At 43.9% G+C, this 22,988-nt stretch overlaps 3 protein-coding genes across 3 annotated transcripts; 2 read left to right on the top strand and 1 right to left on the bottom strand.

Moving 5' to 3' along the window:
• The first annotated feature begins 894 nt into the window (after positions 1–894).
• LOC123157334 (ubiquinone biosynthesis protein COQ9-B, mitochondrial) lies at positions 895–10,470 on the top strand. Its single transcript, XM_044575593.1, has 6 exons — positions 895–1,310; positions 1,404–1,511; positions 6,352–6,519; positions 6,620–6,791; positions 9,679–9,752; positions 9,853–10,470. Exons 1-6 carry the CDS (start codon positions 987–989, stop codon positions 9,931–9,933), a joined length of 927 nt encoding a protein of 308 aa, XP_044431528.1. The 5' UTR covers positions 895–986; the 3' UTR covers positions 9,934–10,470.
• Positions 10,471–15,294: 4,824 nt separating this feature from the next.
• LOC123155964 (uncharacterized) lies at positions 15,295–16,659 on the bottom strand. The gene is made up of 5 exons (XM_044574127.1): positions 16,558–16,659; positions 15,987–16,203; positions 15,835–15,887; positions 15,671–15,760; positions 15,295–15,590 (listed from the first exon to the last, which is right to left on the bottom strand). The coding sequence occupies exons 2-5, from the start codon at positions 16,194–16,196 to the stop codon at positions 15,497–15,499; spliced, it is 447 nt and encodes a 148-aa protein (XP_044430062.1). The 5' UTR covers positions 16,197–16,203; positions 16,558–16,659; the 3' UTR covers positions 15,295–15,496.
• Positions 16,660–18,175: 1,516 nt separating this feature from the next.
• LOC123157840 (crocetin glucosyltransferase, chloroplastic) lies at positions 18,176–21,662 on the top strand. Its single transcript, XM_044576028.1, has one exon. It carries the CDS (start codon positions 18,327–18,329, stop codon positions 19,725–19,727), a length of 1,401 nt encoding a protein of 466 aa, XP_044431963.1. The 5' UTR covers positions 18,176–18,326; the 3' UTR covers positions 19,728–21,662.
• Positions 21,663–22,988: the final 1,326 nt, after the last annotated feature.

Below are 22,988 nucleotides of genomic sequence, written 5' to 3'. Positions count from 1 at the left end.
TATGACGACTGAGTTTGCACATGACCTTGCCAATCTCTAAAATTTACAAAAAACACGATATATGAGGGGAACGAATGAACTTGGAAGAGATGCACCTGTTTCTCCAAAAAAAAGTAATTTAAAAAATGGCTGAAAACATGTTTTTTTACAACAAACTTGCTCAAGCGTCACACCCGCACAAATTTTTGGGCGAAAAAATGATTTTTATGGTATTGTTGGCAAAAAGCCAAAATCAGCACCATATTAGAGTTACTATTCACTCTACATTGTCCTGAATTTTTTTTTGATTAAATTTTTTAGTGGAGTTTTCCTTTGTAATTTTTTATAGGGGTACTTCAGTAGGTCAAGTTTGTTCCAAAAAAGTTTTGAAGATTTTTTACTTTTTCCTAAATTGCTAACTTTTTTGCAAGAAACTTTTTTTATCAGGTTCATGTATAACCATGTTTGTTAGGGTATTTTCAACACTTTATATGCAAATCGTGGCGACAGTAAATACGACTGAGTCGAAAGTACCTTTCTCAGCTCGAGTTCAAATGCTATTGGCATTAATAGTAAAAACAAAGAATATTGGAAATAATTCAAAACATTCTGTTTTTGTTATGACAAACATTAAGGAATGTTTGAAGTGCTGTAAAGTTTCATCACGAAATCACATTTGTGAAAGTGTGGCAAAAGAAAAACCAGAGCTCAAAAATGTGTTTGAAAATACCATTATTAGAGCATCTATTTTTTTTGCCATGATTTCTACGAATGTGATTTCATGATGAAACTTTGCAGACACACTAAAATTTCCTAATGATTTTTTCAGAGTTGTTTGATATTTTTTTACCTTTTTTAAAGTTTACTGTTTATACAGGATCGCGAGAAGATACTTCGCGTCCCGACTGAGAGTCTTTACGGCACCAATTGGTTCGGCAAACTCTGTTTCGATACGGCCTCGCCATTTCGTCGAACACGTGGTAGTACGTGGCACCGGCCCTTCCGCAATGGCCTCCTTCCTCGCCGCCCGCCGCCTCCTCTCCACTGCCGCCGCTCGCCGCCTCCTCCCATGCACTTCCCCGCCGCCTCCTGCCCCCGCTGCTCTCTGCTGGCTGTCCACCGACGCCTCGCTCCCACCGCCTCTTCCCGTCCCCCCTCCGGAGCCCACAGTCGACCCTCCCAAGAAGGATGGAGCCTCCTTCTCCGCCGGTTCCGGCGCTGGAGGGGCCTACCGGACTGGACAGGGAGCTGCATCGGGTGGTCGCCGATCTGGTGGCGCGGGGTACGAGGAGGAGCAGCAGAAGGTCCTCCGCGCGTCGCTTCTCCACGTGGTTGCGGCTCGAATTCCCTCCAAATCTGCTTCCACTTTTGGCGTTTTTACTGTTTTTGCATTTTTTTGATTTTTTATTTCGGGTTTGCTTTAGCCGAGGATGGGATGGAGCGAGTCGGCCATGATCGCGGGTGCGAGGGATGTGTCCGTGTCGCCGGCCATCGTCGGTGCCTTCCCAAGGAAGGAGGCTGCGCTAGTTGAGGTACCGCCCCCTCCAATTTGTTTCTGTTGTGATTTGTTGCCTAATCTCGATGTGGTGATCAATTTTCATCGTAAGAAAAAAATATATTTTTTGAATGCTACATCGGATTGGAATTTTGAAGAATATGGTAGCATCATAGATCACTGTAGGAATTAATCCTTGAAATGCACATTGGTTGGAAACTAACGCAACCAGTTGTTATGAAGAGATGATAGTTGATGATAGCTATTGCATATTTGGATGCTATATCTGATTGGTATATTTCCAACAGATCGTAGTTGTTGATAGCTATTGCATATTTGGATGATGAATGTTTTTTTTTACGGCAATAAGATTTTATTCATCAAATGACAGCTATATCGTTTGCAATCAAAGATGCGATAAAATCAGGGGCAGAGTTGTCCCAAAAGGGCGGAGATTTAGATGTATAACATTCCTTCGCCAAACAATCCGCACTTGACGAGCAAATTGGGCATTGAGCACTAGTTGAAACGTGTCTATTTGCAAGGTCTCCCAAACAGGGAAGCATACCATGTAGGACCTTCCAAATGAAAATTTTAATCTTCCTTGGCACACTGAGATTCCAGACTGTTTGCCAGACCAGGTTTATTCGAACCCATCCTTCCCCATCAGTGCGAGAAAGCTGCTGACCATAGCGATGCTCCCATTCACTGTGATAAGCAGACCTGACCGAAAAAGTGCCAGATTTAGTGTACTGTCGCGCGACAAAATCTTCGAATCCTTGCACATTCAGAGATATTTGCAAGATACATTGTGCATTGACCAGGTTGAAAACATCCCGAATTAGAGTTTCGTCCCACTGCCCACTACGCGGATCAATAAGTTCCTTGACTTTTGTTAACATAATTTGTCCCCTTGGTGTGATCACCTTACGGTTAGCACTAGATGGAATCCAAGGGTCCTGCCAAATGTCGATTTTTCCTCCAGTTCCTACTCTCCATATACATCCCCTTTTAAGTGCTGTTATTGTTTGGTGTGAATAGAGGGCAGGCCTGGCGCAGTGGTGAAGGCCTCCCCACTTGTGCCAAGAGGTCCTGGGTTCGAACCAGCCTCTCTGCATTGCACTTTGCAGGGGTAAGACTAGGTTCCTATAATCCCTCCCCAGACCCCACCTTGTGTGGGAGCTTCTATGCACTGGGCCTATCCTTTTATTGTTTGGTGTGAATCTATGGTAGCCGTTTGTGTTGTTGGGATCTTTTTTTTTTTTTTGTTATTTGATTTGGCACCGGGGGGGGGGGGGGATGATGGAGTATGTTTTCTTTTTTATATAGTGCGGTGTTTTGATGGGCCCTTCCTGGAGGTGCGATTCTGTCTTATCTGCTAATCAACTCACACATATGCGGGAAAGTTTCTTGCATTGCTGGCCACATGTACTATATTGATGCTACAGTGTCACATGTTGACGCTTCTTTTTTGCAAGGTGATGAGAGGGTGAGCGGGATTGATGTATTTTTATAGGCTGGTCACTGCCGATTGATTTGAGAAATCGTTGACCTAATCAAAATCATGAACCAAATCCAAAATTGGACACCTCAATCGAATGAGAGAACTCCTTAAGAAATCGTTGACCCGTCAAAATCGTTAACCAAATCCGAAATTGAACACCACAATTAAATGAGAGGTCTCCAAAATTAGGGGGTGCTGTTGAAGAATAAATTAGGATGACTGTTGAAGAATGATGTTACACATGGATGATGTATATCCATGCTCAGAAGAAGAGTGCTGTTATATAGATTGATTTATATCAGCTTTATGAATGTTGTGGCATTTGTTTGTATATTTTGCATGCACCACATGCTTTGAAAAATAGATCATTTGTGTGAATAGCTTCATTTGCATAAACCATGTATTTATTTGACAGAAATGCTATTATATTGTGTATTTGTGTTATCACTTACATAATTTTTCTTGTTTCACTAAAAACGTCCGCATGGCTGATGTTTCAAGTACAAATCAATGTATCGTGTTTCCCCTGGCACTAGCATTGGGATGCCTTGCCTCATGGAGACATGGACAGCAGCATAGGGCAATACCTGTTATAAGTAAAATAGGCTGTACTATGTGGGTGGATGTGCCCTACCGTGTCTTATGTGGGGGACTACACTAAAAATATTTTATCTGCAAAACCGTTAACCCAATTGATGATCTGCTTTCACCATGGCTTCATTGCCATGAGACTTTTGAAATTGGAATCCATGTCGATATGTTTCGACTACTTTTTTTTTTCATCTGTAGCTACCAGATTTGTTTCACTTATAAGATTTATAATAATTACGTTATCTGATTACGTTATCTAGTAACTAGCAGAAAAGACCTGGTAACTCAGCATTAAATAATCTGGTAACTCAGCATAAACAATCTGGCAAACACGTACTATTAATCTGGCAACTGGTGATGCAATTTTTTGGTGGAACATGGGAATTCTTTCCTACTTAGTAAGGTTGGAGTTGGGGCTGAGTTCACATGTGGGACTAACAACCTTCACCAATAAACAAATACACCCCTACCACATGTGGGACTAGTAACCTTCCAAGAGACATAAGTAAACAATGTACTTTTACTCACATGTGAGACCTAACACAAATGAACAAGTGTACTATTACTTTTATGTGATACCAACACTTATAGAAGGCACAAATAACAAATGCAGAAATGCAACTTCAACTCAAAATTATGCTCTTGTTTGCAGTTTCTCTTGCCAACCAAGTTCTTTTATTCTATATCACAGAACAAGAGAGTGAACAAATAGTAATTCCAAAGAAACGGTAGACCTTGTCCTTCTACCTGATCTACAACCTTGTGCAGTCAACTTACTAATGCCCATTCTCATATGTTTCAGCATTTGAAATGTTGTGTCTTGCAAAGGGTCTACTATGATCTCTTAAGATTCTCCAATGCCTGCCGCGTGATCTTTTGTTGTATTTTTGCACTTTTTAATCGTGAACCGCGTGCAAATGCCGCGGATAACAACATATTTGACGACCTCCTAAGCCAGCGATGCAACTCCTTGTATTTTTTAGTTTCGTAGCAACACACGTGCATTGTGCTAATAATGTTAATGATCTCAGCATGTGGTGAAGATTCTTTGCTTGCATGCATGATGTGCTTTCTCCATAGGGAGGAGCACCATGTACAGTTCACTCCTTCCTTGCAGTTAGCTCTTATAGTATTATTAGCAGTTAGCGTGTTCTGTAGTAGTTTGGGCCAAAAAATCCAGGCAGTTTGCAGCTTCAGTACTGGCACCTGTTCCATATTAGTCCGGGCTAAAAAACAAATGACGTCCTCGCAGTTAGCGTGCTCATCACTTGATAGTTGGCTATTTCAGTCGGAGAGTTAGCATGCTACTTTTTGCATTTCGGGCAAAAAACGGACGAATGTTGTTAGTATTTTCAAAACTGCTCCATAGGGAATTTGGAAAAGTGTTCTACATGAAAAGTGAGGCTAATCAATATCTTTCAGTGATATATCATTTGCCACATTCCGTCAAATGGTTTGAAATTTCCATTCAAAATACGTTGAATGTTGATTTATGTAAGTTTTGTCATTTGAAAATTGCTCTTAAAACTGTGTGGATTTTGGGAAAATGTTCAAGATGAAAAAGTTTTTCCTCATCAGCAACTTTCGAACGTTATATCACTTGCATCATTTCGATAAACGATTTGGAAGTTGCAGCCAAAAAATAGTGCCAGAGAAAGTTTGAGGGCAGTTAGCAAGAAAAGAACGTGCAGTTAGCTTTTTGTTGTTTCCAGCAGTTATGAAAAGGTTGCAGAATAGTTATTCTACAGAATAGCTATACTCCTGTTGTAGTATGTACTTCCACATTCAGTATATACCTCTTAAAAAACCTATTATACCTCTTTATCATTCTCAATATACCTTATTCATTACTCTTAGGATACCTCAATACAAGTTCTACGAAAAAATGCCTTCGGAGCCCTTAGTTTATACAGCATACCATTTTACGTACAAAAAACAGTTTATGTGTAAATGATGTAAAATATGCAGTCTCAAACGGGAATTTTTCATGGAACTCATTTAGGGTATCAATTAATTATTGATGAAGTTGTGACCATGAGGTCACGGGTTCGAGTCCTGGAAACAGCCTATTGCAGAAATGTAGGGAAAGGCTACCTACTATAGGCCCAAAGTGGTCGGACCCTTCCCCGGACCCTGCGCAAACGGGAGCTACGTTCACCGGGCTGCCCTTTTTTGAAGTATATTAAAACTGATAAAAAGGTCTAATCGATGTATGTATGTGGTATATGTGGAGCGGGAGTACATACTCCCAGGAGTATCGTCATATATATAGGGTGGTTCTATTCTACAACCAGCCTTAAGACTTGTAGAATACCTATTCCGCAACCACCCCTCCTGTACCAGACCCGCACCTACACAAAACCTGGACATAGCAACTAAAAAAACACACCTCAATCCAGCTTCCTCCCTATGCCAACCACCCCAACCCGTCCCACCCCCGCCCACCTTCTTCCTCCCCGTGCCCAGCACCCCACCCGACCAACCCCCTCCCACCGCTCTTTCTCCCCGTGTCTCCTCTACCTTTGTCCGACAGCTGGATTTAGGGAGTGTGCTGGAGCATGCAGAAAAATGTGGAGGGAATTTTTTAGTGAGGCTCAGGGCATCGACATTACGCTTAGCAGACACTGAAACTTCCTTTCTTCCACTTCATCGGTGTATGATGGAACTCGGCATTTCACTTCATTGATTCAAGATGTTTATTGTTTGTTAAACATATTAAGCTTTTGTGTTTCTATGCTTTGTGTGCCTATACTTATGAATTCTTTTTTGTGTGTGAATGCAGTTTTTCATGGATGACTGCCTTCAACAACTCATGGATCGCGTTGATGCTGGTGAGGGCGAGCTTTTGAAAAACTTGATGCTCACTGAGAGACTATCTAGACTTGTTCGGATGAGGCTTGAGATGCAGACACCTTACATATCAAAGTGGCCTCAAGCGCTGAGCATTCAGGTGGCCCGTTGTCTTTCTTTCATTTCCTCCCCTCCCATATGTGTTTTAACTAAATTATTGTGTGATGGCTACATGCCCAATCATATAATTTGTTTGGCAGTCTCAACCAGCAAATGTCTCAACAAGCTTAAAGCAGAGAGCAGTCCTTGTTGATGAGATTTGGCATGCTGCTGGAGATTCTGGATCAGATATTGATTGGTATGTGAAACGTACTGTGCTTGGTGGCATCTACTCAGCCTCAGAGGTGTACATGTTAACAGATAATTCTCCAGGTTTGCACCTTTTCTAAGTTTAAAACCCATTTTTTTTCTACTTGACAATTTACTCTAAACCAACATTAGCAAATTTAGCAAAGCTTTGTGACCATGTATTGTTCTGTGTAATGAAACTGGAGTAAGCTAAGTTTGAGTTGAAACTGGCAGTTTGGAATTATTAAGCTTTTACACTTAACTAGTTTGATTATGAGTTGTTTTCGGAGCTATGCGACTCGACGCAATAGTGTATACATGACAAAACAAAATATCTGCAATTTCTCATGTTCTTAATAACTTATACATCCTCGTGTCTCGTGTCTTTGTCTGGGTTAGCCTGTAAGACACTTCATTTCTTTTAGTAGAAAATGCTGGTCTTCTGGTTCTTCAATCTTGAAAAACATAATGATGGAGAAACAGGGTAAGTGGCGAGGGTTTCTCCTCCCTCCCTCCGCCCCTCCTTTTTTTCTTGCCTCGTTTGATGTGTTCTGTGACATGCAAATCCATCTCAGATGATCTTCACCACCATCCTACTTTGGCAACGAGCTGAACCTAGGAGACGTTTGGTTCCAGAGAAACACCCCATACGTAAAGGCAGTATTGCGTTGGTACCGTAAATGTAAATGAACAAAATTCAAACTTGTTTGGTTGCCGGCAAGAAATCAATTCGTCTCTAGACAAGAAAAAGGCTAACAAATCTCAAAGGAGCAGCCATGGTGGCGCTCCTTGCCTCTGCGGGTCTGGACTCTGGCGTGGTCCTGATCGGAGAGACGGACTCCCGGTACTGGGGCACCAGAAGAAGGGCCTGGCGGCTGCTGCGCGGAGAGTATCTTCTGATCCAGATGGGCGGCAAGACAACTGTCCAGAACTGCGCCACACCTGGGACGCCGCTGATGCAGTGGGAAGTCTGGCGACCCATGGTGAAGCCTCTGCATTTGAGCCGTGTCACCTGGACGTACACCGGGGGCTGGTTGGCGACCATGGCTAGCAGCACACCCGGCGGCGATGCCCCTTAGACGTGGTCGTAGCCGATGAACTCCTCGAAGTACGGGAATGGCGGGTACCATGCGTCGCTGAGCTCGTTGACAGCGATGTCCGCGTCGGCCTCCACGAAAACCACGCCCTCCCTGGTGCAGTCCACCACCAGCTTCCGGCCAGCCTCCTCATGCATCCAGCTGACCAGCATGTACTAGTGCGACGGCGCCTCCGCCATGGGCGCCGACTTAGTCGTCGACGGCAACACATCCATCAATAGCGGACGTGGCTTCGCGGCGGCGTGTGGGTCGGTAGCAAGTGGCGCGAGAGGTGAGATCAAATTGTTACAGAGTTCGTGGCCCTTCATGCGAAGGTCATAGAGAAGACGACATTAGGGAGAAGCATCGTGCGACGGTTTCTGATTACATAGGATATTGGGCGTAATGAGATTACAACTAGGCTGGGACCTGGTACCGCATTTTCTGATTAGAGCATCTACAGCCGGGCTCCCAAACCCGCCCTATACGGCGGACGGTCCGGTTCACAAAAACGTGACCCAGCCGGGCGCCTCAAACCGGCCCTATACATCTGGGCTGACCGGCAGCCCTCATGTCCAGCCCAAATCTGGGGCGGATATGGGGAGGCCCGGGCGCTTCCGCCATGTCGGATCCGGTCCACGCTGGCCCACCTCGACCCCACATATATTCGTCCCCATCCACATCCCAGACCAAACCCTAGCCACTCCACTGCACTCCTATTCACTCCGCCCCCAAGCTCCGTTCCGGCGATCTCCGGCCATCTTCGGCATGACGGGCAGCGGTTCCGACTTCGAGATCTCCCAATGGGTTGACTGGGATCTCATCCCATGCGGGCCTGAGGATGGTCGTCCGCATGGCTCTCTGCCATGCCCGGGAGGAGTTCGCTCGACCATGGTCGGACTCGATCCGACGGGAATCTGTTGCGTCCGTGCAAATGGTGCTTGGATCCCCTTCGAGGCGTGTGATCGCGGCCTCACCGGATGTGGTGCGGTCCGTTTGGTGCCCCAACCCGGGTTGGTGATGCAACCCCTTTGGTGGCGCGTCCCGCCGTCGCGTCCAACTCTGAGTCGGAGGTAAACGCCTACGGCCCATTTGTTGCGGAGGTGAGGCGTGCCCGCCAACTGAGGTAGAGGACGCTAGAGGCCGTGGCAGCCCTCGTGGCCGACGCCGCGGAGGCGAGTCGTAAGCCGCCGGCCAGGCGGAGCCGCAACGGGTGACCGGCACCCCCAAGCGCCGCAACGAGGAGGCCTCGTCCTCGTCCATCATCGATCTCACCTCAACCAGCGACGTCCAGACCACAAGCTCCGACATGGAAGAGTAGGGCATGGGGGACGATGGCGCCTCGTGTCCCATGTGGGCTAGTCTGTGTCCCCTGTCCTACTCTTCCTCGCTGGCCTACTCTTCCTCGTTGGCGATCGGTCTTCACTTCGTGGGTCACACGGCCGCTGGAAATGGGCACCGAAGGGAACAACAAGGACGTGGTGGATGGGTGCCGGCAAAGATATAGACTAGGTTTTACTCGTTGCATGTAATTGTATGGATTTGATGATTTTCTAATGAGGTATCCGGTTGTGGAAGCGGTTTTTTGAGGGGTCCGCGTATGTTTATGGGTCGGATTAGCTAGGTTTGGCTGTAGATGCTCTTACGGCCGAGCCAATCCAAACAAGAATAGACATTATCCTTGACCACCGTAAACATGTGACGTTACAAATCAGTGAATCAAGCACTTCCCTAGATTTATCTTAGGCGTACTATTGTACTAATATCCTAGACAACATATTACGTAATCCACATTTTCTTTTTTCTCAAAAAGAAAATTAATCCAATTTTTCTTTGTGCAACTGATTGGAATATAGACTTGTTGATGATTTCTCTTTTTTGTGGGCACTTGTCAGAGTTTCACGACACATGGACATTTGTGAATCGCGGCATCAAAGATGCTCTTGATTTGCAGAAATCTTATAAGGAGGTATGAGTCACTCAAAATCAAACTGTATAAGTTGTTATAGATTTTTGCCAACCCGTTCTGGCACTGTTAACCTTGTGATCTGACATAATCCTCTGTACAGGTCGCTTATCTAACCGAAACCCTGGGAGCAGGGATCGGTGGCTCCATACAGGGCGTCCTGAACAAGGTTTTCCAGAAATGAAGAAACTTGCCTTTGCAGGCTGCCTTCTCGGCATTTCCGCCACCACTTTCTTATGTCACGTTAAGATTCTATGACATTGTATATACTAGTACTCTCTTTTACAAACAAACGCTGTTAGGGTAGCCAAGAAGCTATTTAGTCGGTGGTCAGAGGTCAGAGGTCAGTTGAGTTGTTGATTAGTCGTCATTGCGCAATTCAGCTACAGGTTGGCGAAAAATGTGTGAACTCTACAGACTCTAGTCCATGTGTCATGCGTGGACCGAGTTACTGCAAACAGAACAAGACACTCGCGGCTTTGCATGCACACGACTTGGCATTTAAAACCTTGCTAGAAGGGTTGAGCGCTCTTTGCTGCGCTGATTGTGTTATTGTGTTTCTTCATAATTTTTACTTTTGTTTTAAATATAAGGTGTATAAGTTTTTTAAAAGGTTTTCTTTTTATTTACAATGCGGTGTTTTAGTGGGCTTTTGTGGTAAGATTTTGTGTTATCTGATAATGAAATCAACTAATACTTATGTGGGGATTTTTTTCATCCATGGCTGCATGCACTATATTGATGTACAGTATCATATGTTGATGTTTCTTTTTTGTAGGTGATGAGATGGTGCGTTATATTGATATGTTTTTATAGGCTGGTTGTTGCCGATCAATTATAAAATTTAATGACCCGGTCAATATTATGAACCAAATTCAAAATTAAATACCTCAATTAAATGTGCAGTGAATTAAAAGAATTGAATAAGAGCGCTCCTTAAGAAATTGTTGACCCGATCAAAATTATGTGACCTAAATTTTTAAATAGAAAATCACAATTGATTGTGGTGCCTTAAAATTAGGGAGCATAGTGTATTCACTAGATGGGTTAGACGCGCTTTGCTGCGAGTTGGTGTTGGTGGGTTTTAAGATTTTTTTTACTCCTCTTGTCTCAAAATTCATGGTGATTAGTTTTTTAAAGGATCAAACCTCTTGAAGTTTGACCGAATTTACAGAGCAACATATCGATATCCATAATATTAAATCATATCATTAGATTCATCACAAAATTAATATTCATATTTTATTTAATTAGTATTGTACATGTCGATATCTTTGGCTTTGGACTTGTTCAAAGTTAAAGAAAAATCACTTCTGAAAAAATGAATACTTATATTTTAGAACCGAGGAAATATTTAGTTTGGTGTGTGGGTGAGATGATGGAGTGTGTTTTCTTTTTACTTATACTACGTTGTTTTGGTGGCATTGTGCGGTGTGATTCTACATTATCTGCTAATCAACCCAAAATTATACGAGGACATTTTCTCTGTTGGTGGATGCATGTACTATATAGGTGTTATAGTATCACATATTGGCCCTTCTTTTTTAGGTGATAAGAGATTGCACCGAGTTGATACGTTTTTATAAGCCGGTTGTTGCCGATTGATGACTCAGTTAAAATGTGAACCAGTTCCAAAATTGAATATATTAGTCGAATATGAGAGCTTCAAAATTAAGGAGCACAAATAAAAATAAAATAAAAATTAAGATAGGGAACTCTTTGAGAAATTATTAACACAATCGAGTGTTCCATTTCTAAATTGAAGAGCTCAATTGGATGTGAGACTTTAGAAATTAAGGATCATAGTGCTATATAGAAGGTTAGAAGTGTTATGCGTCATTTGTGTTGTCCGGATTGTTTTCTTTGGCGTATAAGGAAGATGATAGAGTATGTTTTTTTTATAGTGCGGTGTTTTGGTAGGCTCTTCCTCGAGATGTGGTTTCGTGCCATATGAAGGTACCTCTGGCCACTGATACGCCGGAAACGTATTTATATTTTTTTTATCGAAATATGTATGTGGCAACCGTGTGACAGATTGCAAAACTGCCACACCATCTCATCAGCGTCCATGGGCACGATCCCACCTGGCAGCCCCGATCGAACCGCACCGTTTCGCTTCTCCCGCGCACGATCCCGCCTAGCAGTTCCGCTTCTCCCGCGTGCGCGATCGTGCGATCCTTTTTTCCTCTTCGGGCGAAAAAAATTAGCATTAAGTGGGGTTCGATCCCTCGACCAACAGGTTCTCATGTAGGCTAAGTATCACTGGGATAATTCCATTCGCATGTGCACAAGCAGATTAGCTAAGTATTCAGGTTGTCAGAGTTTAGATGGATCCAAACCAAGATTTGATTCATCTCATGCTCGCATAAATAGAAGAGACTTCACTCCAAGGTTACATTGGCGTGTGACACAACGATGGCCACGGCAGCGCCGAGGTGTGCCTAGGACTAGAAACCCCCTCCCATCCCCTTGGATTCGTCACCAATGGCGGCCCAGCCGAGCGACCCTGCGGTCTGATGATTTTTGGTTCATCCGGGTTGTCGCGTAAGTGTCTTACTACTACCGAGAGATGCCACAAGTTCAGCAAGTCCTCTTGACCACATTTCCTGTTGGTTGAGACCCTCACAATCTCTCTCGCTCTCCAATTTCAGTGGACACACATGCAGTGTTTCAAACGGACGCCTGCTTCAGAGTTTCAGAGAAAGACCAAAGCAACTGAAAACAAAGGAGACAGTAGTATTTTGGTTCTGGGCAACACATGCCCTTTTCAGTACAAGGAATGCCTGAATTCTGTTTCCAACGGGTGCTAGTATTTTGGCTGCTATCTACCTGTTGCGTGCTTTATTAGTTTGCAAATTCCATGTCCGTGCTCCTTCATGCTACTACTATCTGCTGCTATAATTTTCGTGGAATTTACTCCCAATCTTTCTTTCTTGCTAAGAAAAAAGAGAAGGTAGTTTCCAAAAGAATGATCTTTTGTCGGGTAGGTATCTCTCTCACTCGCAGTAAACTGCCCCTTGAAAATGTTCCTTGCACTGATCCTGATAACGTAGGTACCATCACCACAGTAATTTTGACCCTAAAAAATTTGTTGAAAAATATAACCTCGGTAATTTTCTCAGTAAATAGTTGATAATATATGCACTACAAACTAGATAACTTACACACAAACACCACAGTAATTTTGAGTCGCGAGTAAAAAATGTTGAAAACATACCTTCAATAAATTTCGTGTAAATAGGACGGTCATATACGCATCATAGATTTGATACCTTATGTCTAAAATACCGCAATATTTTTTGTTGGGTGGAAAAAAGTTGTTGTAAACATACAATGGTAATTTTTTTGTACATACCATGGTAATTGAAGCACTGCGGACCTGTTAAACGGCCTACAAAGACCATGATAACTTTTTGACCTTGGGAAAAAAATTGTTCAAACATACACCCGCTAATTTTTTAAAAACATGGTAGTATAAGCAGCTCATAACCGATAGCTTACATACAAACACCATGATAACTTTTGCCCCAGGAAAAGGTTGTTAAAAAATATACCCTCACTAACTTATTTGTGCATAGTATGGTAATATACAACTCAAAGACCTGATAACTTATATCCAAACACCTCGGTAATTTTAACTAGGAGAATAATTATTGCAAATTACCTCAACAGCTTCTGTGCAAATAACACGGTAATGTACGTCCAAACACCATGGTAATTTTAGATAGGGAAAAGCTTTATAGAATACTCGCGGTAATTTCTATGTAAATAGCATGGTAATTTAGGCCTCGCAAACATGATAATTTACTTACAAACGCTGCAGTAATTTTGACTAGGTGAAATTTATTGGAAAAATAACCTTTTTGAAAACATGGTAACATTGATCAGGGGACGGTTTTTGAAAAATACATCCCCGATAATTTATCTGCAAATATCATGGTAATATATGAAGCCCATACCTGATAATTTAAGTACAAACATGAAAAAAAGCTATTGAGAAACATACCCCAAAAAGTTGAGTGGGAAAAGCATGGCAACATTAAAACCTCGTACCTGATAACTTATATGCAAACATCATGATATTTTGCATCTGAAAAGGAGTGAAGAGTACGCCCGGGTTTGTGAACCGCGTGAAACGTGTAGAAAAAATGATAGAACTAGGACGCATTGTTCTAAAATCCGTACAAGTGAGGCTGCCGTTCGGATTTTCAGTTACTAATCACTGTCTTTTTATGTTTATTCTCGTCTCAGGAAGATACAACTAGCATGTAAGTTGTATGTAATTAGTTAAGTGGGCTAGTGCAGCTGGATGTTGCAACTTAGTTTTGTATGAGAGGGTCTTGGTTCGAATCCCGTTCAGCGCCATTTTTTGCGTATTTTAAACTACAGGCCCAAAAAAAAACTAGAGAAGATGGGATCGAAGCAGGGCGGTCGCTCGGGAGGAGGTCAGGTCGAAGGGAGAGAGTGGTGTGGTACTTTTAGCAATCTGGCACACGTGTGTCAAATATCATAGTCCTTTTTTTATTGTTTTGTACTATGTTTATATCATTTTCACATGGTTTTGGCACCAACTTTCTTTTAACTAACCATTAATTGAGTTCTCAATGCCAATTGTTATTTTCTGTATGTTTTTGAACTTTTCAAAAAAAATAATTTTACGAGAGCTTCAAAAACTTTGAAATAACTCAAAGAACGCTTTTTTAATCTGGAAGCTCCCGGAGACACAAGAGGCAGCCAGGGGACCCACATCCCTCACGCGCCCCACTTCGTGGAAAGAGGGTGGCCAACTGCCCCACGCGTCAGTGACCCCAAGTCCCCCGACTAGTCAGTGAATCTGAACTACTTATAGGGGAATGTTTATTAGGTAGCCCCTGGAGATATTTTCGTATGTAGGAAGCGGCTGTTCTGATCCCGAGCTCATATGAGCTCGGGTGAACAGTAAAATTAAAAAAAATTATTTTTTAAATAATTTGATTGTTGTGAAACATTGATAAATGTTTTGTTAGCTTGCCAAATTTCATCATCAGATGACATTCGTGGAAAATGTAGCAAAAAAAATTGATACTCCAAAATGTTATTTTCAAATGCATTTTGGAGCATCAATTTGTTTTTTTGCCATATTTTTCACGAATGTTAACATGATGAAATTTTGCATGCTATCAATTTTTTTTATATTTCACATGAAAAATCCCAGATTTTAAAAATTACTTTTTTCATTTTCTTTCAATTTTACTGTTGACCCAAGCTCACATGAGCTCGGGATTAGAACAACACTTCCACGGTATGAAATCTACACTGCTACAGTGCTATACAAGAACACCGTTAGTATTGATGAGTTACTGAATATCTACATAAACACCTCTCGCCTCCCTGATTAGGTCTTACACTAGTGTTACGTCATAGTATTAACTAGATGACACCCCTCGCGTTGCTGCGGGATTTTGTAGAAGATAATTGCTGCATTGAAAAATATTTAAACAATGATGAAATGATTTTTTTTTCTAACAGAACCATCAAGATTTCAGATAGAATTTCACCCAAAAATTTGACATGGCATTTACTTATGTCTGTACCACACGTCACTGGAACTGGAACATATATACTAAGTTTAGGTAGAAAGGATGTGCAGCTGGTAGGTTCTTGCATGCATCTTGGTTCTTGGATGCATCTTTGACGATGTCCTGCATGTTGAAAAACAACTTTATTTTTGCAACTTTATTCTGATGCTTGCATGCATCTTAATGATGTTATGTTTCCCTTGCTTGGCCTGATTGCACAATGATATCTTTGTTGGTGGTTTCGCCTTCTGTAAGTTGAATGCTCCTTTTATCTAAAGAGTACCTGCGAAAAATGGTCATTTAAATTTCATGTTCAATCTGAACTGATTGAGTTAGTTATATTGAGAATTTCAAAACTATTACATATTTTGTTTTTTCTCGATGACAATAGCCGCAGGTTGGCAAGAGGGTGGTGTAATGTTGTTTGAGTCCTTTGGTCCGTTGATGATCGCACTGAAAATAGCAAAAGTTGGGTCATCAATGTTTAGATAGAGCTTGTAACTCCTAATTTGTGATTGATGGCAAACCTCTTGATACTTTTTGTAGATGGATGAATCATCTTTTCTTTGCTTGGAGATGGCTGGAAGTACTTCATGGTTAAGGTTCATATTTTATAGGTAATATATTGTTGAAATTAGGAAAAAGAAGATACTCTTTGCATTAATAGAAACTGTCTAACCTTTGCAGATGGCAACATTGGCGCATTGTGAACTGAGATGCTTTTCTTCGTGACATAACACTTGGAGAACCTAGATACTGAATGAATCTCCATTCTCTTCGGCAAGCGCCAAACAACCTCAATTGGTGAAATATAGCAACATTCTAGATGATTACCTATTTCATTGACTGGTTCACTTAATGAATCCGATGATCCAACATTACACTCCATTTTTTATCTGGCAAAATAAAAACATTTCTTCACATACTTGAAAATGTATTTATACATACCATCAGTGGACATTGTGAGGAACAACAAATCAAATATTAAATTCAACTCCAATTTTATTACAGGTTGTGCTTGGTCATAGAAATCTTTAGGGTAGTTTTTTGTACTGTCCTAACTAACCTCTATTCCAACCAGGATGCCTCGAAACAGATTGTAGCCAATATGTTGAACAAATACATTGCACGAAATAATCTAGACGAAGAAATTCTATGGCATGTACTATGTAATATGCACAAAAACAAACAGAATGTGCATATGCTCATTAGGTGTAAATAATCAAATTCAGCGGCGAGTCTGTGCATACCGATGCAAACCACAAGAGACCTATGAAACAACGAATCCAATCCGAGCAGCAAGGGATCTATGAACCATAACGTCAAGCACCTTCCAGTCCCGAGTGTAATCTGAGAAACTCAGAAACATAAGATCATGTCTATCCTAACTGAAAAGAGATATATGTTGCATTGCTTATTATTGAGACAATATATAATCATATAACAAAATTGACTTGCCCATCGCATAAGAAAATTGAGAGCTTCCTGTTTTCAAATAGAAGGAAGATGCACAATTATAAATGCTCAAAAGTTGTAAATCCATAATAAACTACCATACGAAAAATACCAATAGCTAGCCAGCAAGAACAATCGGAATATGAGAGAAGCATGTATAAATAATTAAATACCGAGATAAGTGCTTGTGTACCAATGTGAGAAGCAGGAGACGTGTGGAGGGATGAATCCAATCCGAGCAGCAACAGATGTATGAGACAAAAATTCAAGCACCTTTCGATCTTGAGTGCAATATGAGAAATTCAGAAGCACAAACCCGAGGATAAGAAAAAATAAGGGTGACTGAAGTGTGCAACTAGCAGGGCAGGACCGGTTGAATAAGCGTGGGTGGTGGATGACGATGGTAGTACATAGGGGCTTATAAACCGACTTTCCCCACAATTGTAGGGTAATGGAGGGTGAGATGATTTGGGGGGGGGGGGGGAATGAATGTTGTGGTGCGTGAGCCGTTTCATGGGCATTTGTTGAATGTTGTGGTGCGTGAGCCGTTTCATGGGCATTTGTGGCTGGGAGAGTATCCGTCATGGAGATCGAAGGGATTGTGGGAGCAATAAAATCGGCAACAAGAAGATGAAGGGCGGGATAGAGTTAATGCACATCTGTGCAGCGGTGGAAGAGCTAGAGACGTCGGGTGTCATTTGTCGAAGCACGGAAGTGCTAGCGGCGCTGGCCAGTGGGCCGTCGGCCGTGGTGGCAGAAGGGTTAACAGCAGCTGGTCGAGGAAGCATGGTCGTGGCGGTTAGTTGGAGGACTTCATGCGTGGTGGCCGAGCTGTCAGTGGCGGAACGATGCCAGGAATAGAGGACGACGTGGACCCATGAGAGGCTAGGAAAATAAGGTAGCGGGGTCGCTGACGTGGACAGTGTGCATGGTGAGAGAATAGGAAGTACCGGGGAGCAACTTATTAAGAATGGTAGATTACTACTCCCTCAGTCCCAAAATAACTCCGTCCCAATAAGTATCTTAACATTGGGGAAAATTTTGTTTTTGCCACTCTAGATCTTGCCAAGTTTTCTTATGCCACTCTAAATTTTGACATTTCACCTTCGCCACTCTTAGTTTTTGACCATTGTCACAATTACATTCAGTGGCAAAAGCAAAATAAATTTATTTCGTTTTTGTCACTCTTAGCTTTTGACAATTATCACAATTGCTACTTTGAAAATTGTCAAAAACTAAGATCAGCAAAAGTAAAATGTCTAAATCTAGAGTGGCATAATAAGAATTGTCAAAATCTTGAGCGGCAAAAACAAAATTATACACTAGAGTTAAGACATTTATTATGGCACGGCAATGTTTGACGCCATTTGTGGACATGAATGGTTGTAGTACTAGTACTGCCGTTCGAGGCCGACAGCAAAGCTGACTGCTCACCCACCAAGGGATCGCCAGTACCTCCACTCAATAGGCAGCAACACTGCAATAACACGAGCTATCCCACGAGCTCACGGAATCTAACAAACCAATTGATCCTGTGCAGCCCAACTCCAAGCCAGGCGAATCGATGGAGAACCGCGGTGGCGCGCCGTCGCCGCACCTGCTGTTCGTCACCAGCCCAATGCAGGGCCACATCAACCCGGTCCGCCGCCTCGCCGCCCGCGTCGCGGCAGCTGGCGCCGCGGTCACCGTCTCCACCGCCGTCTCCGGCCACCGCCGCATGTTCCCCTCGCTCGCGTCGCCCGGCGAGGAGGCCGTCGACGCCGCGGGCGTGCTGCACGCCCCCTTCTCCGACGGCTACGACGAGGGGTTCGATCCACGGGTGCACGACGTGCGCTCCTTCGCCGCGCGCGCCCGCGCCGTCGGGCGCGAGACGCTCGCGGGCGTCGTCGCCCGCCTCGCCGAGCGCGGCCGCCCCGTCACGTGCGTCGTGTACACCTTCTTCGTGGGTTGGGTGCCTGAGGTCGCGCGCGCCAGCGGCGTCCCCTCGGCGCTCTTCTGGATCCAGCCGGCCGCCGTGTTCGCGGTGTACTACCACTACTTCCACGGCCACGACGCCGTGCTCGCTTCCTGCGCCAACGACCCGGACCCCGACGCCGTCGTCCAACTGCCGGGGCTGCCGCCGCTCAAGTCCCGCGCGCTCCCGTCCGTCGTGGCGTTAACCTCGCCGGAGCAGCGGGGCTACGAGGTGGTCGGCACGCTGCGCGACCTCTTCCTGGCGCTCGATGAGCACAGGCCCAAGGTGCTGGTCAACACGTTCGATGCGCTGGAGCCCGACGCGCTCCGTGCGGTGCCGGGGTTTGAGCTCGTCGCCGTTGGGCCTGTGGTGCCAGGAGGCGCGTCCCCGTCCACCACGGACCTGTCCCTGCGCGACGACGACGACGTGAATGGGTACATGGAGTGGCTGGACACCAAGGCCGCGCGCTCTGTGGTGTACGTCTCGTTCGGGACCATATTAGCGGTGAGCAAGCGGCAGGAGTTGGAGACGTTGCAAGGACTGAAGGCCGCCGGCCGGCCGTATCTATGGGTGTCACGCAAGGTCGCAGAGGCCGATGGTGCAGAGTTGGACGGCACGGGAGCGGGGATCATGGTGGAGTGGTGCGACCAGGTGCGGGTGCTGTCCCACCCGGCAGTGGGATGCTTCGTGACGCACTGCGGGTGGAACTCGGCGCTGGAGAGCATTGCCTGCGGCGTGCCTGTCGTGGCCGTGCCGCAGAAGTTCGACCAGCCGACAGTGGCGTGGCTGGTGGAGGAGTGCGCGGGCGTCGGGGTGCGCGCGCAGGCGGACGGCGAGGGAATCGCGGAGCGAGGCGAGCTCCAAAGGTGCGTGGAGACGGTCATGGGCGACGGCGAAGCAGCAGTGGAGATCCGAACATGCGCGGCAAAATGGATGGAGCGGGCCAAGGAGGCTGTCACCGGCGGCGGGACGCTGGAGAGGAATCTCCGAGCGTTCCTGTCTGGTTTCTGAAGAACCAACACATGCGTGATTCTTTGTTTCACACGAAGATTTGCGAGGTAATATCACTGAAAGTCACTAAATTTCGCGTCTGATGTGCAGTTTGATGCTGGATCTTTCAAAATAAGGTTTTTGTCATCAAACTTGTCATTTGGTGCAAATACGGTAGTTCCATTCAAAAGCGTGTATATTCGCTGCTGATGTGGCATGCACGGGTCCACTGTCAGCGACCTATGCCGTTTCAGAGCGACGCGCGTGCAGATTTTTTGCTCAGACCACCCTAGAATTATTTTTATTTGCGCTAACTGAACTAACTGAACTACAAATAACTGAACTTGCTGAACGCACTACTCTTACTGAACTTTCTGAAGATAACTGAAGATAGCGATTACCGAACTTGCACTTGGTGCTCTGGAGCGTAGTCACCGGTATATAGCATGTGTCACGGGTGGGAGACATGCCAATACAAAAGAGGAAATGCATACAGTGACCATCAGCATTAACAACGGAAATGCAGTAAGGTAGTACCTATGTACTGAATATTTTTACAACGAAAATGCAGTATAGTTTGGTACTGAATTTAATCATGAAATTATCACAAAAAATTCTGTTGCACACAGCTCTGTACTGAATTTTACACAAAAATGCAGTACAACTTTGTACTGGATTTATCCATGAACGTTTTGCATGCAGTGACCATCATCATGAACCGGACATACGAATACTAAATATCAACCAATGCACATACTTTTATTACCAGGCAGCAAGATAGCTCAGAACAGAACATATATAATTTGCAAGAAGGAAATCATTCATAATTAACAGGGAGAGATATAGCCAAAACAAGTTCATTTGTCTTCCAGGTATAAAACATTAAGTGCACAAACTCACATCAATTTTACTTAACCTAACAAATGAGCTGACAAATTCAGTACAGAATTTCAGACATGTTTAGTGCAGAATTTCAGTTAACATATTGTGTGCACACATTCAGTTAACAGGTTAAGTGCTCTAATTCAGTTAAAACTACGGCGGATAACAAATTCAGTTAAGTAACTTGTGAAGTCCCAATAAAACAGATAATTATCATTTCCAGTTAACAATCTCAGTCGCATAATGTGCAACATATTCAGTTAACTTAGTTTGCAGACATATTCAGTGTATACAGTCTCACAAAAATTCAGTAAACATCTGTTGTCTGATCTTACTTTTTCAGACATAAAAGTTACCTCGTTCTTAACCCCCAGAAAACCCCTAGCTTGAATTGCCAAATAGGGGAACTAGACCCTGCAAATCTAATGCGTACGACAAAGATTGTTTACTCAGTACGCGTACGTGAATGAATCAAATGGAGAGAAACGAGACAAAGGGAGTCAATAATGATCGCACCACCAAACAGGAACCCTACCTCGGCTTGTGTCGCCACAGAAAAGAAAGCAGGGAGCAGAGGGGAGAAACGAGACAAAGGGGAGAAGAGACTAACCATACGACGACGCTAATTCACCCGGATGCGGTCGACATGGGTCCTCCAACTCCTCCAACGGCCGCCGTGACAAACCGCGTCCTCCGCCTCCGCCTCAGAACAATCGAGAAACAAAGCGGTCGGGAGTCAGCGCAAATAAAATTAATTCTAGGGGGGTCTATGCAAAAAAGCCACGCACGCATTGCCCCAAAACGGTGTTGGTCGCTGATAGTGGACCCGCGCATGCCACTTTGGCGTCGGATACTGACGCGTTCGAATGAAGTGACAGTACTTGCACCAAATGACAAGTTTGACGACCAAAAAAACGTATTTTAAAAGATCTAGCACCATACTGTACATCCAACACAAGTTTAGTAACTCTCGCTAATATTACCTCAAGATTTGCCGCTGGATCTCTTAATAAAATTCGTAATAGAGTTGGCTATTTCTTAGCTGCAAAAGTTAAACATTGAATTTTGCAGCACCACCCTAGTTTTCGGATGTGCTTTTCTCTCCTTCTATCAATGAATGATAGAAAATAAAATAAAAATTCAATGATGACACGCAAGCTTTGCGTATTCGCTGAAAAAAAATCATCATGTCAAAGAGAGGGTTGACCAAGCAGTCATTGTCTAAACGGTCTTTTTTAAAAACACTTTACTATTTGTTGGGATATTCAAATCCGGAAGGCTTTAGGGCGGTGTCGCGGCGAAGAACCCGAAAAGAAAAACCCGAAGTCTTAGCCTCTTCCTAGAAAAAATAGTATTAAATGCAAACACTCGTAAACATGTAACAACACTCATCTAAGTAGACGTACATACACTCTATCACTATGAGCATTTTTGAAGACTGTACCGGTAAATCTTGAGAATGACAAAGTAGTTGATGGAACATTGTTTCCCGTCGAGATCAACGAAGGCACTCACAAACACGGAGAGAAATCCAAAGTTTGAGAACAATTTGAGAGCTGACTATGTATTTACTACCTCCGTCTGGGTTTTTAAGTCCCACGGACCAAAACGCATGGACCAAGGCGCTATCTCCTGTAACTGCGCTTAGATATATTCTACAGAGCGAGCGGCCAATAGTACTCGCTCTCTCTCTCCCTTGCCTGCATGCAGCTCATGATTACTCTCTCTCTCTCTCTCTTGCATGCAGCACACCGTTTCACTTTTTTATGGCTCTCGAGACAGCGGCCTTATAAATCTGGTACAGCCGTGGGGTGCTGAGGGGACCTAAATACCCGGACGGAGGTAGTAGCCAAGAAGACTTGGAAGCTATCAAACATTTTTGCATCTAACTTTCAACTTTTACTCAAGTTATAGGAAGTTCTCAACATCTCAATAAATATCAGGAAACTCAAATGACAAATATCACACAGAAATTTTTTGTGCGTGATTGCACTAAGATGAAGGAGGGGGGGGGGTGTGACAAGATAGTACTGGTTAATCTTTGAGGTAAATACAACACTGGTGCTTGAACTTGCCATGAATGTGCACTTTAGTGCCTGAACCGAACCTGTAAAATACATCGAACTGGTTCCATAACTTAGCACCAAACCGAAGTTTGTTCGGAGACCCGGATGAGATCACGGACGTGACAAGGAGTCTCAAAATGGTCGAGAAGTAAAGATCGATATTTTGAAGGCTATATTCGGATATCGGAAAGGTTCCGAGTGATTCCGGTATTTTTTGGAGTACCGGGGAGTTACGGGAATTCACCGGGAGAAGTAATGGGCATTATTGGGCCATACGGGAAATAGAGGAGGCAGGCCAAGGGGAGGTGACGCGCCCCCCCCCTTCCATGTGTCC

Source organism: Triticum aestivum, chromosome 7B (genome assembly GCF_018294505.1).
Source record: "Triticum aestivum cultivar Chinese Spring chromosome 7B, IWGSC CS RefSeq v2.1, whole genome shotgun sequence".
Taxonomy (NCBI): Eukaryota; Viridiplantae; Streptophyta; class Magnoliopsida; order Poales; family Poaceae; genus Triticum; species Triticum aestivum.
Note: the sequence above shows the minus strand (reverse complement) of the source record. Positions and strands in the feature narration are given on the sequence as shown.

Coding starts and splice junctions, on each gene's coding strand:
- LOC123157334 (XM_044575593.1), top strand. CDS start 987: ATGGCCTCCTTCCTCGCCGCCCGCCGCCTCCTCTCCACTGCCGCCGCT. Junction 1,512..6,351: donor AGGAGGCTGCGCTAGTTGAG/GTACCGCCCCCT, acceptor GTGTGAATGCAG/TTTTTCATGGATGACTGCCT. Junction 9,753..9,852: donor TGCAGAAATCTTATAAGGAG/GTATGAGTCACT, acceptor TCCTCTGTACAG/GTCGCTTATCTAACCGAAAC.
- LOC123155964 (XM_044574127.1), bottom strand. CDS start 16,196: ATGGAGTGTAATGTTGGATCATCGGATTCATTAAGTGAACCAGTCAAT. Junction 15,888..15,986: donor CAATGTTGCCATCTGCAAAG/GTTAGACAGTTT, acceptor AAGTACTTCCAG/CCATCTCCAAGCAAAGAAAA. Junction 15,761..15,834: donor TCTACAAAAAGTATCAAGAG/GTTTGCCATCAA, acceptor TGCTATTTTCAG/TGCGATCATCAACGGACCAA.
- LOC123157840 (XM_044576028.1), top strand. CDS start 18,327: ATGGAGAACCGCGGTGGCGCGCCGTCGCCGCACCTGCTGTTCGTCACC.